This window comes from Glandiceps talaboti, chromosome 18 (assembly GCF_964340395.1).
Source record: "Glandiceps talaboti chromosome 18, keGlaTala1.1, whole genome shotgun sequence".
Taxonomy (NCBI): domain Eukaryota; kingdom Metazoa; phylum Hemichordata; class Enteropneusta; family Spengelidae; genus Glandiceps; species Glandiceps talaboti.
The window spans coordinates 17,712,713-17,732,207 of NC_135566.1; the positions used below are offsets into that span (position 1 = coordinate 17,712,713).

Consider the following 19,495-nt stretch of genomic DNA (forward strand, 5'->3'; position numbering starts at 1 on the left):
CATATACATGTATGACTTGTGGAATTTATTATCTATGTATATTTGTGATTTGATTAAAATAAATTTAGAGATGTTTTCAGAAATGAGTTTGCGGTCCTATTATTAGAGAGGTCCATCCCATCATATTTATGCATCACAGCTTTAAAGGGGAACATAGGTGAGTGGGGGGGGGGGGAGGGGGAGTTCACTCTCGTTTTGAAATTCAAAGTGATGGGGGTGGGGGGTGGGGAGTCATCCTGTTTTGGAAATGTGCAATTGAGGATCATTGTTTTCAATTTGTGATGGACCAGAAGAACAAATACACATGATGCATATTTGGGACTCCGAAGTGCTTATTTCCTTCAAAAAAGTAGTCATGAATATTCATGAGATATCTAATAAATATTCATGTATGCTAAGTAAGGCCCATGATGCAACCAATGGTGCACCACTGAAAGAACAATATAGGTGAAAAAGTTTCAATTTGATGTTTCTTGGCAACTGAATGAAAATTATGTGATGTGAAATCATGAAATGACTCCAGTTTTTGAAAATACCTTTATTTCCTGGACTCAAACCTGTACTGGAGCTTATTCTGGGGTTTTACACATATCCTACATGACAAGTGTACTACACACTGTCGCTCACAATATATGAAGCAAAATGACCATAATATATTTTATTGAATTCATATCAAGAAAACATTCAACAAATGAATTTGATGGTTTACAAACATTTTCATCATAAAACAAACAGCTACAGTGGCATCACAACCCCACACAGAATTCTTAAATTCTACTTCCCATCATCAGCAATTCTTACATTGTCAGAATTTTACTGAAAACTTCACCTGCAACATCTAATGTTTTCCCTGATTGGATAAAAATAAGTCTCTAATTTGCATGCAGCATCCCTTCGATTTTGGAAATTTAAAAAACCAATATTCTATTTAAAATGTATAAATCTCACCTTAAATAAATATGAACAACATGTAATTAAAAAGAAAATTAAAATAAATTAAAAATGTCTTCTCGTAACTTTGGCTGCTAACAATATGTATAATTATGTTTGCTACTGTTTAGGCCTTCACCTTTCACCTTTCAACTTTCGACTCCCCATGAGAAATGAAACATACTTGATATAATAGTTTTTGTCTACCAACTGTTACAATACACCATATATAAGTTTCTGAGTTTCTGGCCATTTTGCCATATGGAAGCGGTTGTTGAAGTTATTGCAAAGTAAGGACTAAAATTTGGTCATCACTGCTGATCGTATGGCAGTGTACAAAGCCATGAACACAGTAGTGGCTGGGTATGTTTTGATAACTGATAATTGCTATAAATAGTACCGTGAGAACGACACAGAAAATGAGTGGTAACTTCATGTCTGCCATCTTTACGCTATGATACTCAACAATTCAATTTCTGGTCCGCTTGCAAAGAGCACCCCTAGTGGCCAAACCATGAAAGTTTTTTATCTCTGGGAATGAATATGGCTTATTGTTAACTAATCATGTAATTTGAGTTCTTGTTGTTCCAGTCTTTCTAAACTTTGCACCAGTTCCTCAGCATCAACATTGAAGTTTTCAATATCTAGTAACAGTTTGGTGACAGTATTTTGTAATTCTGGTGGAGTGTCACTGTTCAGCAGTGGACCAAAGAATACATTGTAAGCTCTATACAGGTTGAGTGCTGCATTCATTCCAATGCAGTGGTAATTACTGTGGCACTTGATACCTGTAATGTAAAACAATAATTGGTTACACATTCTGTATTTGAGATGGGGAAATATTTCACGGGGAACTGTACTAAAAAAATAGAAAACTGTGGATTTATTTCTTTTGAACAGAATGAACTTGTGAAGTTGTGATGGTAAAATATGAAATGCAGAGTTGTAAACACATCTCGCAGATCAAGAGATCAAAAAATGTAACAGCCAAAAAGAAAAAAAAATAACCTTCTCTTCTTAGGAAAGAAGTCCAATGCAAAGATGGATATGTATACTTTTGCTAGGTTTCAAACATCCTACATGCATTTATGATAGATCCAACCACATTGTAATTCCCTTGAAAACCAAGTTCAGTCAGACTCATTACAGCCTTTAGTACACTTATCAAATGACACATGATTTTGATAATATAGCACCTTGAACTTTGAAATGTAAAAAAGTCTATTGCACTTGACATGTGTTCAACCATTTAGTGTCTTAGTATTGTCAACAACAAGGGCAGGCTGGCAGCAATTACAGATTGTATTTTGACAGAAAATGGTTTCAAAATGGCAGACACACCAGATACATGTGCACACTCACCTGTTTATGCTTTGACAAGAAATTCTTTCAAAATGGCAGACATGCAACACCAGACACTAACCTGGTTGCCAAAATTACATATTATTGGATGATTTGTTTGGGTCAGACCCACCAGACTACTCACCTATCTGCCTAGCATCTATTAAACACTGTAAGTTACTATCACAAACTGGTTCAACATTGGTGACATCATCAACGTCAGATAATTTGATAACACCATTGACCATAACGAACTGTTCTTCTTTGAAGTCTGGTATTTGTAAACTACCAAGTGATGAATCAGACATAAAGTCAAGTAGTCTGGCTATGGATTGACAAATCTAAAATGAAAGAAAGAAAAAACGTGGTTGCGTGGTGAGGTTAAACAAAACATGAGAGACAGAAGAAGAGAATAAAGAAACTGCGGGAAACTTTTCACAAGCATTAATGATATAATAGTGAGACCATAAATTGGAAGATTTTCATATATGAAAAAAAAAAGTTTTTATTTTGAACAAAATTTTTAAAAGAATGCAGATGATTCAACAAACTATATCAAGGAATAAAATATTCATGTAACAATACTCAATATTCTATTGTAGTCTGTAAAATTGGAAATATCATGGTGTCCTCTCAACTATTGAATGTAATGACTGTCAGGACAGCACAAAAGTGTCATGTTTCAGACTAGTGTCATGCCCTTCTCATTGCAAATTTCTACTACAAAGAGAATGGACAACCACTAACCTTTAACCTCTGTTGCCATGGTAACTTCCTTAATTTGTGAAGTTGCACTGCATCTTGGGATCCTAGTTCCACTACTGATGTGATTCCTCTCTCATGAATGTATGGACTATGTTTTTCGCTTCGTACACACAGACCTAGCAATTTAATGATGTTGTTGTGTTTTAATTCTCTCAGCATCAATGCCTCTTTCAGAAGTTTGTAGTTTGCCAAAAGGTAACAATCCTCTGTTTTCTTATAACTTCCTGAGTTTAAGCAGCTTTGTACGTCATGTACAGCTGTGGATACACTCTTCACTGCGACATGTGTTCTACCATAAACACCTTCTTGAACAAGTTTACTATATCCCTGCCCTAGGTTTGAAAGAACTTGAATCGTATCCAACTGTTTACACCCCCAAATGTGATCGTTTTCTGTCACCACATTTTCATTCGGGAGGTCCGCCAAATATTTATTCATCCATGTATCCCCATTCTCTTTAGAAATCACATGTATTTGTTGACTTAAATTTCCAACTACAAACTGTAGCTTCTGCCTGAGAAGATCTCGTTCTGCTAAAGTGTCTGTTATTTCGTTGTTCAGTTTTTCAACTAAACCTTGCAGGTGAGATATTCTGTGTTGTTGTTCTTGTGCAATCTCATTGGTTGGGTACTGTTTGTGTAGCATGTAAATGAGGTATATCGCCATGGCTACTGGTAACAACAACAGTAATACCAAAGGTGTCATTCTGGTCCTATGAGCAAAATACATCATCAAAGATACCATGGTGATAACCTGGCTTGCTAAGTTCAAAGGTCAAGGGACGGCATACATTCCTTCTTCTTCAGTTAATTACAGATCACCTTAAATAAAATATAGGAAAAGTTAATATTTTACAAAATTCAGTAATACATGTAAATGTATCAGCTGTCACAGGAGAGTCGAGTTCAATGCTGATAATTATCTGAACAAAAATTACATAAATGTAAAATCAATACATATCAATATCATTTATATCAGATAGTAAGCTAGATTTATGAGAATATTCAAATAAATTATTTGCATTTTCCATAAATTATATTTATTCAATGTAAACAATATTTATTTCAAATAGATTATAAAAGATTCATTTTTGGTCAAAACATACAGCAGTAAGCACATAGGAGGATAGGGTTCGTACCTAAGTGCTGTTTGACGTACCTAGTGTATATTGACAAAATAACACATCACTCATCATGTATGGCTACAACAGCTATAGGTCTTACTTTACACCATGGAGGTACATCTGTAAAAGGGAGTCCTTATACCGCCATGACTGCACTCAGTGAAGTCCATCCCCAACATGGAGGTATAAGGGCCATGATCCCAAGAAGTGTGATGTTAACACATCCATGAGTACATGGTTGTACACTGCCATAATGAACACTGGTCAGGTTTGCAGACGGAGCACGCGTTTGACGACTTACTCCGTCTGCAAGCAGGACTAAATCATAGTAAATGAACACTATACTACTACTAGTACAGTAGTAGTAGTAGTACAACGGTTACCAGTCATAACGTCCCCGGGTCAAAACGTCCCCGGGTCAAAACGTCCCCGGGTATGACCAAAACGTCCCCGGGTCAAAACGTCCCCGGGTCAAAAACGTCCCCGGGTCAAAACGTCCTCGGGTATGACCAACATTTAACCAAGAGACTTGACTGTGTAACAGTTTCCGTTCCTTCCCTAAAACACGGTCAAGTATCGATGCCCATATTCCGAACCATTTTCTGTTCGTGATTTACATGCTCATTTTCATAAAAATTGGAGGACTTTTACGACCTCAAATCTGTCTGATTTCCCGTAAATAAAGTGATGGTTGCCCAAGACAATGATTACGCATAAACGCATAAACGTATTTTGGGCACCTAAGGTGGGTACGCAGTCACATTACTGTATTGTGATGTAAGAAATAGTAAGAAATAAGGATATAATGTAACACACACACACACACACACACACACACTCACACACAAATAGTTTGGGTCGAGGAAAATGGAAAGACGGGGACGTTTTGACCTGGGGACGTTTTGACCCGGGGACGTTTTGACTTATGGAAACCGGGGACGTTTTGACCCGGGGACGTTTTGACTGGATACCAGTACAACCACAAAACTTTACGTAGACCGTGTAGACTGATTTATCAATGAAAATTCCTTCATCCCAAATCATTATTCTATGTAACAATCGATACGAAATCTGGGTTAGGAAAAAGTGATGCCATATGACAATTGTATAATACAATACCTTCACTTTTTATGTAGTAATTCGTGTCTTTGTTTTCTTGTGAATGAGAAAAGCCCTTCCGTGTAACCCCCTAACTGAGTTAAAATTTGAAACTTATTTGACCTACTTTTGGTAGGTGTGTGTTTGTTCAATTTTTTGCCACTTTTTAACATTCATATGGTCCAGTTGTGTTTTTTGTCTGTTTTCAGCATTCAATGCGATGTACGTGCATCTAGAACTGGCTCACCAGACGCTATATAACGACGTTTGAACTTTTGGAATATGACCTGACCTCGAGTAAACTTAAGTAGTTAGGGAGTCTATGTGGAGAAAATATATCCCAGCAAACTTACAGCTAACGCAGCAACGTTGCAACAACGACAACGTGATCCTTGCTGAAACTTCATCCAGTGTATGGTGAAATCAGACGAAGTTTTGAGAAATGAATGCGCCACCAACATTCGAATCGTTCTTACTCTACGAAGGAGAGAAGAAGTGAGTATAAATAGGTTATTTAGGCGAGAAGAAGAGGTGTAATTTGTGTTATCTGACCCTTCAATAAAGGTGTCACTGTATTTACAAAGAGACAGTGCAATGCAGTGGAGTACATGTGTACGATTGCGATTCACTTCGTCCCATTTTCAACTCGTCCCATTTCAACTCGCCCCAATTTCAACTCGCCCCATTTTCAACTCGCCCCATTTTTAACTCGTCCCATTTTCAACTCGCCCCAACAACACTAGTAAACGTTTATAAATCTAAACGATACATGGACTCGAAGTACGGGGACCGAAACATTTGCATGAGTTTACCTACGTAGCCTGTCGAAGGGTAACATTTCGTAGCAGAAAGTGGTGTGGGTTTTGGCTAAAGTCTTTGGTAGATCTAGAACTTATACTAGCACAACAACTTTAAATTTCCTCAGTCATGGAATATCACTTTTCACATTAGGACTTAATGTTTACAACCCAAATAAGAAATAATAATGATAATAACCAAGGAGAATATTAGTGACTGACACGCTTACGACTTCCGCGCGTACGGGTTTTGGAGACGTGTCTCCTCTCCCTAGTTAACGCAACTAAGTATTGTAGTATGTGTTTACAGCGCAAGTGGTACTTCATTAGTGGAATACGAGATACCACAGACCCTCCAAACTGAGTACTACTAGCTTCGATTTCATATATGCACAGGTAAATTATATTGCAAAGAGTTGGGGCGAGTTGAAAATGGGGCGAGTTGAAATTGGGGCGAGTTGAAAATTGGACGAGTTGAGTGGGACGAGTTGAAATGGGACGAGTTGAAATTGGGACGAGTTGATCCGTCACCCGTAAGTACATGTAGACACACTTTGTATACTTTAGCATACAATAATTTGAGACTTTCAAAAACAGACAAGAATTGTCTCTATTACATGCCACAACGCATTACAAAAATTCTTTCTTTCTCTCTTTCTTTTATTTATTCATTTATTTATTTATAATATTTGTGTTGTATAATATTATTACTAACTGGTTGTTTTGTGTGGTGGTTTTTTTTTTTTGTTTTTTTTTTACAATTTCTCTTGTTTCGGAGCTAAGTCAGAATGACCACTTTTAAAAAAAAAATCTTTTTACCACAGATAGTATATGGATATTTATGCTTGTGGTTTAGTCTTCCAAGTGAAACTGAAAAATTCATCATTGTGATGCCTACTGTACAGCTGTAATTGTAATTACTCGCCACACAAGAAATTAAGCAAGTGACAACTTAGATAGCCACTTTACTGTGCTGTCAAAATACACTGTTAGCTGGTCATACCTCCTAACTGCTGGGAGAATATGAGGGCTAGGAGGTACGACCAGCTAAACATGCTACAACTTTAGACTGCATGATTTATGATTGTGGAAACAACAATTGCCCACAGTGATGACTCATTCAGTTTAAGTTGCCCTACATGATGCAAAAAAAATAAACTACAAAAAATAATAAGATATATAAAAATAATTCTGAAATAAATAGCCTTTTACATCTATCTTTGCTTTTACACTGCGCAATGTAAACCCATATATATTGTTTGTGTTGACAGGATCACAATCGCCAAAGATACCAAAGTCCCAAATGCTGCCATATTTACAGTCAACAAAGAAGATCATACACTAGGAAATCTACTTAGAAGGTAGGTTGCATAATCTCACTTGCCAGACTAATGACACTACACCTTCTTAATTTTAAGGCACACAAAGCATGCCAAAGTAGCAAAGCTGTGAGAGGAGGAAATAAATCATATAGTCTTGCTGGAAGTATCATCTAGAGATGACGTCAATGTACGGATTGTCCAATATATAATTTCTCTAATTACAGGTCGAACACAATCATACGCCCATAACAAAGACATACATGTATGATCATAGCGTGATATGGTATTCATATTACACCTGAGCAAGCACCAGGGTCTTGAAGTAAGACTAACATATTGTCTGTGAATTACCCCTGCTTGTTTATAAGCCAAGCACAGATTTTTATGGAATTTTGATGTTTTGGATAAACACATATATGTATAATGACAACAGAATCCCGTGATGTGCAAGTGTCAGTGTGGGTATGGGGGGGGGGGGGGGGGGGTATTTGCACTTGTGCTTGTGGTGTTTTCTGCTGCATTTTGACTCACTTTGCAAGTAATTAAAGGAAGTGTAACAGTATTCTACACTCATGAAATACAACCACAGAGAACACTGCAAGCAGTTGTGCAAATACACCAAGAATGCCACACTTGCTCCCATAAGGTCCTCACCTGTCATACCCCCAAAGATGAGGTGACTCGTGGATATTTGTGACCATCAAAAAATAAAATCATGTATTATTAATAATATGACATACATGATTGTATCTTCACAGTCAGTTACTGAAAGATCCACAGGTGTTATTTGCTGGCTATAAAGTTCCACATCCTCTAGAATCTAAATTTGTACTGAGAGTACAGACCACACCAGATTACAGTCCACAAGAAGCCTTTACAAATGCCATCACAGATCTTATCAGTGAGATTTCACTCTTGGAGGAAAGATTTAAGGTAAAGTGTATTGTCTAGTGCATACTTTAAAATAATTTACTAATAATGGTTTATGGTTCACTTTCATACTTTGTGTTCTCCACAATTTAATGTGAGCTCAAAGTACTGTACATGATGACCCTGGCATGGATGTGTAATGGTACACTATTGTCCTTTATACTTCAACTCCCTGGGTAGTATACAGTACCTGCTGCCACTAGGTGCACAAACCTTTGATAACATAATGGCCTAATGTACTAGTACTAGTAGCAAGTGCCTTCCTTAACTCTCAGGCACACACATTGCTGCCTTTGTTAGTGCATTGGATTAAATCCTTTATATTACAACCTACACCTACCAGGTTCCCAGCTGGTGACTAGGTTACAGTGGTGGTTCAAATATTGTCCAAGGATTTTTTTTAGCCATTCGCCCAGAAACAACAGACAGTAGTAAAGACAAAATCAGGAATGTGCGAATCACAAGCCAGTCAGCTACTCTAACCTTTTATCCATCATGACCCTACAGTATATTTACATTTCAAATAGCGATTGTAAATGTATTTCTTTTTTACTTTTCAGGTTTCAGTTAGGGAAAAGCAAGAAGGTTTGGAATAAAGGAATACAGATATTAGTCTATTGGACAATTATATGCAAGTGATGTACAACACTGCCAAATTTGTACAACATGGGCCATAGTTTGTTTTAGGTCACTAAGTCAGTCTATGTGCTGCATCTACCAGTATGTATGCAGATAGCTTGCAACACCTGTGACAACAATCTTCACATGCATGTGTATCCCAGGCTGTGTTGACATTTTCAATTTGCATATTCACAAGTTTATCAGTGAACAATCCTGTGTACTACAACTTATACACTACATTAAACCACAAACAGAGAAGACAGGATGGTATTGTATTTAGTCTAAATTCTCACCTTGTGTATTTGAAGAATCACACTTGCTGTGGCATATATAGTCATATGTGAACAGGTCACTGGTACACCTGCCATACACTACATGTATTACCTGTACTGTTATTGTAGAATATACACAGGTTTGCATCAGTTGGTGAAATAACCAATAGTTCAAAATAGTACAACTTATGTATATAGTCATTTAGACAGGAAGAGTTATCATTATAGTCTATATCCACCCATAACTACAATCAATTTGAAGAACTGGAAAGTACTGCTTCAAAATAAAGTAATCATGTTAGCTGATGATGTGAATGTCTGGTGAAAAAATATTGTCAGACTAAGAACACGAGGGCACTGTAGCATATATATGTTGTTTATCCTTACACTTGGTTGAACTAGAATCAAATGAGTCAACTTGACAGTTGTGGCCTTAGGTTGAATATTGTAAGCCAACCATTGCCAGATCCTGGCATATCATTGCATATTTATAGTCACCTGGAAGACCAGGCCAAGTGTCTCTGGTTTGATAAAATGAATATTCACTGTGTATGAAAACAGGAAAATGAAATGTCATGTGAAACTATTACATGTGTACTGTAGAAATTAAGCTATAGGCTTAGATAGACACAAACTACAATTATTGTTGTTGCATGTGGTAGACTACATACATACGTGGATGGTGGTGACTTGGTTATGTGGATATAATCACCCTGTAATCAAGATACTGTAAATACTGAATAAGGTTGAAAGTGCAGTAATTATGTGAGAAATCTCGCTATCAAGGTTATCACTGGCCACCGTGCTAGGAGTGTACTTACAACAGTGTCCATGATAGCGTATGCAAAAATGTTATAATAACAGTTGTACATTGTGTCTATCTTCGTTTGTTTATAGCTTGATTTCCATAGTAGTAGTATTGTCTGTAGTTGGTTATGATACTTTAATATAATACAACTTGGAAGTATTTGCAGTCATTTCTTTAAAGTTTTTGTATAAGGAAGTAAATAAAGTGTTTTAAATCAACATTCTGAGTGTACATTGATGTCAAACTTTCTATGTTAGTGACAGTGTGTGTGAAATTATTGAAAGTTGATCATAAGAACAGACAGGTATAAAGCTGTTGGTCCTAATGGAGAATTTCTGGTCCTTACTGAATTCAGTTTATGACAACCTGATATCATCAGTTTTCTGACTTGTGACTGATCAGTTGGACTTACGAACAATTAAGTAAGCATAAAACAGGTACCACAAGCTCAAACTCTTGTTTGTAAAATTTGGATATTTATCCATATCATTCAATGATATTCCATATTCATTCATTACCTTCAAATTACAAAACAGTTGCTGTAACTGCAAAACTGTTGGCCCTTTCAGAAACCTGTTCATCTCAAACTGGTTAGCGAGATGAATCAGCAATTGTTTTTAGTTGGGCAAACCCATCCCATCTAAGTTTATTTTCACTAGAAAATTTCATCACAATCATAAAATAACAATCCATGCTTTGAAAATTTGTATTTATTATTTCTTGGCAAGACAACAATATTTAAAATTATGATCGACAGTAAATACAATGTTAAGCCAACTTATTATCATTAGATTTGACGGATATAGATTTGAACTTTAGAACTTAATTACATTGTATAAGCCAAGCCGCTGGTAGCAATGGATGAGCAATGGTTCTTTAATTTCTCCACTGTTCCTCTTAAATGTTCTTTAGCCAAAAAAAAAAAATACTGCCATCAGATTCTATATACAAGGTTTTCATCTTTTTATTTATCTCAAAGAAAGCATTGCATATCATATCTCCCAAGATTTCATGAAGTTGGTGCGACAGAAAAGTCACACTATTTGAATGAATTGTCATCCACAGTAGGACGAGGTTTGCTGCTTTTCTATCAACAAGTATGAAATCTTCAAAGACTTGTATAGTAAACTAAAACATCTATTAGTAATCATGAAGTTGGTCTTCCTTGTAACAAAGCATAGAGCAGAATTCCTGAAAGTAATAAAAAAAATCAAATTAAACAACCATAGTCTCATGTCAGTGTGACAAAACTGATCTGTAATTTAAATCTATCTCATGGAGTTGTGAAACTAGTCGAAGACACAAACCATGTTTGTACTTTTTACTGCTAATACAGACTGAGCTCTACTCATTCATTCTCTTTGGCATATTCTACACAAGTTGTGATGTTAGGGGTCTCTTATTTAACAGTTGCTATTACTAAACTCTGGTGATAGTTTTTGTGAAGTATACCTGATATGTTTTGCAATTTGACAAAATGAAATGTATTCCCATCCCCTCCACCCAAGTTATCTTCCATGGTACATCACCATACCTAGTGTGGAGTTTAAATAAACCCCCTTCCCACATATTAACGTTTGAAAAATGTAATATGGACATAAATATGATGCACTTTATAAAAGATATTTATGGTGGTTTTAACTGGAAATCACTATAAAATGTACCCTTAGTATCAGGTATTCAACAAATTGAGAAATACTTACTTGTACAACTTTTTTTATGGCATTTACTGACATATTTATTTATGTTTTGTGTTATGCATGCAAATATAAAATAGCAAGCACATGGGTAAACTTCATTTAGGTATTTCTATTATTTAGGGACCGGTCAGTTTCTTCGGCCTGGGGAGGGGGGGCGGTGGATTGGTAGGGGGGTCACCCTGTTTTTGAAATTGGCAGTAGGGGGGGTCATGCTGTTTTGAAAATTGTGGATAGGGGGGGTCATTGTGTTTTAGATTGTGATGGAAGAAAAAAATCCTTTCTACAATGGCATATAGCCTTGTCTCAAATGTGGTACATGTAAATATTTGTCTTGTCCCTGTTTCTTACATGAATTCTTTAACATTACTTATTAGTTCAAACCTAACTATACATATTCATATACATGTACCGGTATTACCTACCTACCGCACTAGTTACAGAACATGTCATGTAAATACTTGGCTGTTTCACAATCAATGCTTCACTTATATTGCAGTTTGGGGCAAAAGTGAACTTGAAGGTTTCGTAATGGTAATTTTCACAGATAGTTTATAAATGAAGTTAATCTAAATTGTTCTACTCGTCATGCTATTGACACTACAAATCACACATCTCATCAGATTCCAGTTACTATTATACACTAGGTATGACCAACTAAAGTTCTCTAACATACCGGTGACTTTATTATACATGCAATATTAATGCCCTATATACTAATGTTACGTGTCCATTTTATGTGATATGAGAAACTCATTTAAAAAACGTTTTACGTTAGCTTTTCGAGGCTTGGAAATATTACCTCAAAGGTTATGAATAACCTAAACTCCAAAAAACTCCAGATCTGCCAGGGGGAAAACCCCAAGGACTCCCTCACCCCCAGAGGTCACTCATACATTCAACCAACAATCAGATGCACCAACAACCTTTTTACTGTCATAATGGTATTAAACTTTTCTTAAATATTTTCACCCTATTCTAATTTGATATGATATTGTCTTTTCAAGATCTGAAACGTTTGCCAAGATAGTCTAAAATTGCCTTAAACTCCAAATCTCCCCTACCAATGATACTACCATTAGATGTGCTGACCTTTACTACATGTATATAATGATGCCATTTAAACTTTTTAAGAACATATTTCAACCCTTAGTGTAAGTTATAAAGAATAGTTTCTGATACTTGCTGTCTTGTAAAGCATGGATTAAGTTATTGCTTGAAAGGGTCTGAATAGCCTAAATATTGGCTTTAAGAGTAAAAATCCTCCAGGGTTTCTAGAGGGAGACCCCCTCAGACCCCCCACATGAGGTGGACATATCCCAGTCTCAAGCTCTTCCCCTCTTACTGTCAAGATGCTATCAAAGTATATTTCAAAAGTATTTCAACCCTATGTAGTTGCTTTTAACATGTTGGTGTTGTCTTGTAAGGCTTGGAAATTCTTGTCTGAAAGGGTCTGAATAGTCTCAAAATTGACTTTTCAGAGTTAAAAACCTCCTGGGCTTCTAGGGGGAAACCCCCTAGGACCCCCATAAGAGATGTACATATTCCCTTCTCAAGCTTTCCTACCTTTCACAGCCAAGATGCTATTAAAACTCCTTTTCGAATATATTTACCCTGTGTAGTCAATAATTATAAATATGATAGTGCTAACCCAGGATCTTATAAAGTAGATGCAAGACAGTCAAGCAGTCCACACTGAGTCACGATAAAAAAATACCTGTCATGCGAATATTATATATGGGGGGGGGGGGGGGGGGGGGGGGGGGGGGGGGGTTCATTATGTTTTAGAATTAAGTGATAGGGGGGGGTCAGCCTGTTTTTGGTTTTACAGATAGGTGGGGTCAATGTTTTTTTGTCGGCCCGATTTAAGAATCCACCACCCCTCCCCCCCCCCCCCCCCCGGCTGGAGAAACTGACCGGTCCCTTAGCAATATCACTTTCTAAAAAAAGACAATGTCATCAAATTATGAAAATGAAAGTATCAAATATGAAACTGTTCCCATTCTTTAGATCAACAAATTTCACTTTCTGACTCTATGTGACAACATCCTACTGTCTGTGTGTTGGCGTAAACATTCCTCACCTGTTACCACAGAAACATTTAAAGAGTCGACATGTGGATGTAGCTGTCTACCAGGTGGTATTGCAATCAGTTTGGAACATGTATGTAATACTTCACCTCTGACACCATAACCTTCATTTCCTGTTACATCAAACAAGACAAAGTCAGTTCAGAGTTCAATTTCAGGTCTCTCATTTTATGATCACAGATAAATCTTTTAGCATCTCTGAAGATTCAATACTAATTGCATTTCTTTATGACTATATGTAATTTGTCTTAGTTTTTACCCAGAATCCTCTGACTGCTGCTGGCCCCAGAGAGTCTGGTTAAATTCAGAGTCAATGATTGTTACAAGATGGCAGTTTGAAGAGGCTGACCCACAACATGACATCCATCTATGTAAATGAAGTCCCTTGAAATCAGTTTGATTGTCTGTCATTTCTCTACTACAAAACTTTATATCTTGATTTGCTGTTCATTATTTCCTTCCTACTACACGATTGATTGTTCATTGTTTCTCTCCTACAGAAGTGAATAGTTTGATTTCTCCCCTACACCCTAATTAGTTGTTTGTTAGTTCTCTACTATAACTACTCTCTTACCAAGTACGAGTACAGTTGGTTTTTCAAGTTGAAAATGATCAGCTCTGATGACTGGTTTATCTCTCAGTAGATTTTCTGACGATAAATTACATGTTCCTATGATATCCCAGCCATGATCTGAAAGATTCTGAAAAACAATATATTTTCAAAAAGCTGTACTTGTAAGATGCTAATATCAATAACATGGTATATTGTTTGGGGCTAGGAGGAAAATTCTGACAGAAATTGTTGATATATAAAATATCTACTGGAAATTTTCGTTTCATAACTTTCTGTACAATCATCCTATTTGTCAATGAATTGTTCTGAGTTTGTGTTAGCCTGTAAGGTACACTGTGATGGGGTGGCCTCACACATCAGTTCACCATGGCAGGATGGCCTCACACATCGTTTAACACCTTTCACTCATTAGATATGAACAGAGTAAGTGAGGGCTGAGCAACACAGTATATCTTACAGTCTAAATTGGTGTCAATAACATTACATAGCTGTAAGTAACTTTAACATTTTCAACCAGACCCAAGTGACACTTTACATGTAGACTCATCTTGGTGTTCAAGAGGCCTTGGAGGAACAGAATCTGTTGACTTTGAAAATACCACAATCAGCTCAGTGGATCTTATATGTTAACCTATGATGTAACCCCATGTGATTTAAATTGGGAAGGTTGTAAATAGCTGTTGGCAGTATTTTCAAATTACGAACACAGATTTATGTACTTCCGAGAGCATAAGCCTTGGGTTGGTGTAGACAGCTTCTTGAGATAGCGACACAGTAAATTGCCCTGGGCTAACTTGATATGGATTCTTTAGAAAAAATATTTCATATATCAGTTACCTGTAGTAAATCACTTAGTTTTGGTACAGTATATATCTTCATTGCTTCCATGGTACCAGCACTGGCTTTACTAACAACAGGAGTCAATGGGCAACTGAAAATATAAACAATTATGTCACATGTCCTGAATAATGAATGGGTCAATCCATTGACATTGACTGAAGCATGCAGTTGAAAATTTTCAATTTGGAATAAATGTTGAATTCAATACAACAATCATATCAACTCATTCAAATCTATGCAACAGATTGAACCACACTAACAGCCTGTATTCGGTCTGTTTAGTCTCAGACCATTAAACACAGAAAGAAAAAAGTCTGCAAAACCCCATCAAACGCTACAATTATTGCACTTACTCAGGCCCAAATATTGCATTACTTTACATGATGAAACGTAACATCGCAATATCGTACATAATCAACGGCCCCTAATTAGGATTAAAAGATTATCTCTACAGCAAATAAGTGACATCATCACATCAAGGGAAAAGCCGCGTTTCTAGTCTGTTCGTTAGTGGTCTAAAGGTTTATTACAAATTCACAGCACTGGAGTGAACTATGAAGAAGAGAAAATTAAAGTAAAATTTACTGGTAAATAACCGATGGCTTACCAATTTTTCTTTGATGATATTACTTTATCAACACCCATGAAATAGCTGGACCTGAGAATTGCACCAAAGTTCATGGGATCCTAAGCAATGAGAACAAAAACATAGAATTTATTTCATATTCTAATAATATAATATTGCATGGTGATGTCATCATAACATTATAACTGACAAATGTTTATACTTTTATTTAATGACAGCGTTTATTTTCATAGTAGCACTTTCCTACACTGCACAAAGCACTTTACAATTATTACCCCAGGCAGGGACTGACAGCAGCACAACAGACCTTTATACTTCCTCAACTCCCTGTGGAGCATACAATCCATTGCAGCATCTATAAGCGCATAGGATTAAAGCATTCACATTGCAACCTCTATCCTACCAGGTCTCAGATTGAATTATAAAGTTGTATTGACTGGCAAATACTTTGCAAAATTAACGTTGGTCTGTTTGTCCAAAACCAACAGATTTCCATAAGGATCAACAGTTTCTGCATGGTTGTAACAAACAGAAAAGCTGCACGATATTGAGAAATTTGCAGTATCTACAACACAGTGTTTGGTTGAGGTTGTTGATTCCATTTTGTTTCTGTCATCAAAAACTCAAAATAAGACTTTGCAAAATAAAACATAGAATAATTACCTTGATTTGATCCAGAGCAACACAAATTTTCACATCACTATTTCCAGACAGTTCCTGCAGTGAGGTGTTTTCTTCTTCTGATAACGACTCAAAATATAGTCGACTTACCTCCATGCAAATTCCCTAATGACAAAGTCAAGGGGTCAAATTATACAATCAATTAAATAACTTTATTTATCCCAAATGGGCAATTTGGTGAAATACTTTAAGTAAAGGGTTATGTTATACCAGTACCTCAGTACTTTTGTGTCTTGTACTGTTTGCATCTAATGTACATATGTACTTCTTTCATACCATACATCACTCTCTGATAGTGTAAGTTGAGTAAATAAATACTGACTCATTGATTGATTGATTGATTGATTGATTGGTTGATTGATTGATTGTTTGATTGATTGATTGATTGTTTGATTGATTGATTGATTGATTGATTGATTGATTGATTGCTTGATTGCTTGATTGATCAATTAATGGATTCATTCATTCATTCATTCATTCATTGATGGATGGATGGATGGATGGATGGACGGACGGACGGATGGACGGACAGGTGGACAGAGAGATGGAGGGAGGGATTGGTGGATTAATGGATGGATGGATGGATGGAAGGAAGGAAGGAGGGAGGGAGGGAGGGATGAAGGAGTCTGGGTAACCAAAACTGAAAGATACACCAGAATACATGTTACTCTCACCTGGTGTGGTCTTCCTCCACTCATATCATCTAGATTTATTTTATCAACTTCTTTAAGTTCCAGTCCTTTATCTCTACAGAGTGAATGGATTTGTTGTAATTCTTCTCTCTTACTTTTACCAAGCAATCCTTTCTTGATGAACACTTGGTAAATTTCTCTCCTATTTTCCATCAGTGCAATAATACACGGTGATATTCCAAATAACATGTCATTGCCATCTTTGGGCTTGTACTTCACAACACTGTAATATCAAGTGAATGTTATATCATCAATGGGTGTTACCATTATTAGGTAAGCTAGCAATGAATAAAACCAACAACCACAGACAGACAGACAGACAGACAGACAGACAGACAGACAGAAAGACAGACAGACATACAGACAGGCAGACAGACTGACAGACGGTAGACAAACTCAGAGACGGACAAACAAATGAACAGAAAGGCACATATACACATACATACACACATACATACATACATACATACATACATACATACATACATACATACATACATACATACATACATACATACATACACATACACATACACATACACATACACATACACATACACATACACATACACATACAGGTCTGATGCAGTGACCCCTGTGGTATTACTTGTAAATGTAACTTCATCAATTACTACATACATAAATACACTGTGTCATTTTAGATTAGGTATTCACAATCTAGGAACAGAAAAGGAAAGGCACTCGCACAATATATAAATATATGTTTAAGACATGAGACAGCAACGCCTACTCTTATAACTCATTTAAATCCTTATTATGTTTCAATTATGTAACAGATTTTTTTCATCTTTAGTATTAATTTTCTGTGTACTTAAATTTTATTTTATATTACTTATTTCATCCAAACTTTATATTACTTATTAGTAATTCCTATGGGAGTTATTGTGTGTATAAACATTATTACTAAATACGTATAAATGGAGGTACAATGAATAATTAATATCTATTTGTGCTGCAATTCAAGACGGTAAATCTTGTACCGTTATCAGCAACTATTTTCGAAGAGCTATTTCATGGTTATGAAATATATTTTGATATAATAATAACTTTATTACTTAACAACATGCTGTGGAAAGCATGGTATAGTAAACACAATACAATACAATACAATACAATACAATACAATACAATACAATACAATACAATACAATACAATACAATACAATACAAAAATACAATACACAAATATATAATGATAGTTTTCAGTATACTGTACATCATAAGATGTCAATATATTATTAATATTATACACGTGTACTGTCTACGACATTTAAGACACGATTTATTTTCAATGTAAATAATTATTTTAATCATTGTAATTCTGTTTCTTACCCTTTTCTATACGTTCTCAGTGCAGTTGCAGGCCTTTCTCTCTTCCAACTTGGCGTTGACAAGTTCTTTCTCTGACTTCTTCCAAACCCCTCTTCTTCAATGTCAAGAAGATCTCCGCTTCTTGTTTCAATATCACGGTCCTGATTGAAATTGTAATTTTCATTTATAAGTTGTGTACCTTTCCTCTCAAAGTCTGCAACAGTACTTTTTGGTCTGCGATAGAACGTCTCTCCATTTTCTTGTCTGTTCCTTTTTGACCGAAAGTCGTCCTCTTCGATTATACGTTTACTTTTCTCGAATGCCATCATGTTCTCTCTCGCCTGGTTTGGAGGTTGCCTCGTTATTTGAGATCTCCGTTTCGCAGTGACAGTTTTCACTGCGTTTCCAAATGTTGTTGGTGCGGCTGGCATTGTCACACGGTTCCGTGCTTTTGTAGACGGCGTTAAATCAAAACGTTCATTCCTGAACCCACTTTCATCTGACTGAACTCCGTCGTGCTCGTGGCTAATTCCCTGATCGACTGCGTGGTCGCTGCCATTACCGACCGTTGACGACTTTCTTGCGTTGAATCCCAGGCGTAAAATACTTCTGGCAGATCCAAACCTCCTTGTACAGATGTTGACAAACATGTTTACTCCGATCACAGCCAAACTCTGGCCAAATTCGACGAAGTTGTGCCTTACGAGAGCATGGTCCTTTGCAATGGGCAATGTCCACAATGCACCATGCTTGGGGGATCCCTTCCGTTGATGACGTCACATTACTAGGGATTCCCTCGTTATGCTGCCGCCAACGGATTGGTCGTTGTAAAATGGGACAATACAACAGGAAGACTGGCAGTCCTTGTGAAATACCCACCTCACATATGATAGACATGAATATAGAAATGTTTCTATTACGGTGACCCACAAGTGTCATTGCTATAAGTTAAAATTAACGGAACAAAACAAAAAGTTGGGGCCATCCATATTACAT

General features: G+C 36.5%; 3 protein-coding genes across 3 annotated transcripts; 1 reads left to right on the forward strand and 2 right to left on the reverse strand.

Annotated features, from left to right (window-relative positions):
* Positions 1 to 750: 750 nt before the first annotated feature.
* On the reverse strand, positions 751 to 5,310 carry LOC144449498 (extracellular tyrosine-protein kinase PKDCC-like). Its single transcript, XM_078140043.1, has 4 exons — positions 5,279 to 5,310; positions 3,019 to 3,857; positions 2,417 to 2,612; positions 751 to 1,718 (listed from the first exon to the last, which is right to left on the reverse strand). The coding sequence occupies exons 2-4, from the start codon at positions 3,778 to 3,780 to the stop codon at positions 1,489 to 1,491; spliced, it is 1,188 nt and encodes a 395-aa protein (XP_077996169.1). The 5' UTR covers positions 3,781 to 3,857; positions 5,279 to 5,310; the 3' UTR covers positions 751 to 1,488.
* Positions 5,311 to 5,613: 303 nt separating this feature from the next.
* LOC144449077 (DNA-directed RNA polymerase II subunit RPB11-a) lies at positions 5,614 to 10,197 on the forward strand. Its single transcript, XM_078139500.1, has 4 exons — positions 5,614 to 5,752; positions 7,326 to 7,415; positions 8,135 to 8,309; positions 8,867 to 10,197. Exons 1-4 carry the CDS (start codon positions 5,700 to 5,702, stop codon positions 8,900 to 8,902), a joined length of 354 nt encoding a protein of 117 aa, XP_077995626.1. The 5' UTR covers positions 5,614 to 5,699; the 3' UTR covers positions 8,903 to 10,197.
* Positions 10,198 to 10,785: 588 nt separating this feature from the next.
* LOC144449436 (rRNA methyltransferase 1, mitochondrial-like) lies at positions 10,786 to 19,269 on the reverse strand. Its single transcript, XM_078139968.1, has 8 exons — positions 18,521 to 19,269; positions 17,150 to 17,390; positions 16,458 to 16,580; positions 15,816 to 15,895; positions 15,206 to 15,299; positions 14,369 to 14,495; positions 13,788 to 13,907; positions 10,786 to 11,198 (listed from the first exon to the last, which is right to left on the reverse strand). The coding sequence occupies exons 1-8, from the start codon at positions 19,147 to 19,149 to the stop codon at positions 11,155 to 11,157; spliced, it is 1,458 nt and encodes a 485-aa protein (XP_077996094.1). The 5' UTR covers positions 19,150 to 19,269; the 3' UTR covers positions 10,786 to 11,154.
* Positions 19,270 to 19,495: the final 226 nt, after the last annotated feature.

Coding starts and splice junctions, on each gene's coding strand:
- LOC144449436 (XM_078139968.1), bottom strand. CDS start 19,149: ATGTTTGTCAACATCTGTACAAGGAGGTTTGGATCTGCCAGAAGTATT. Junction 17,391..18,520: donor CTGAGAACGTATAGAAAAGG/GTAAGAAACAGA, acceptor TTGATATTACAG/TGTTGTGAAGTACAAGCCCA. Junction 13,908..14,368: donor ACCAACTGTACTCGTACTTG/GTAAGAGAGTAG, acceptor TTGATGTAACAG/GAAATGAAGGTTATGGTGTC.
- LOC144449077 (XM_078139500.1), top strand. CDS start 5,700: ATGAATGCGCCACCAACATTCGAATCGTTCTTACTCTACGAAGGAGAG. Junction 5,753..7,325: donor CTCTACGAAGGAGAGAAGAA/GTGAGTATAAAT, acceptor TTGTGTTGACAG/GATCACAATCGCCAAAGATA. Junction 8,310..8,866: donor TCTTGGAGGAAAGATTTAAG/GTAAAGTGTATT, acceptor TTTACTTTTCAG/GTTTCAGTTAGGGAAAAGCA.
- LOC144449498 (XM_078140043.1), bottom strand. CDS start 3,780: ATGGTATCTTTGATGATGTATTTTGCTCATAGGACCAGAATGACACCT. Junction 2,613..3,018: donor CATGGCAACAGAGGTTAAAG/GTTAGTGGTTGT, acceptor CTTTCATTTTAG/ATTTGTCAATCCATAGCCAG. Junction 1,719..2,416: donor AATAGATGCTAGGCAGATAG/GTGAGTAGTCTG, acceptor TTTACATTACAG/GTATCAAGTGCCACAGTAAT.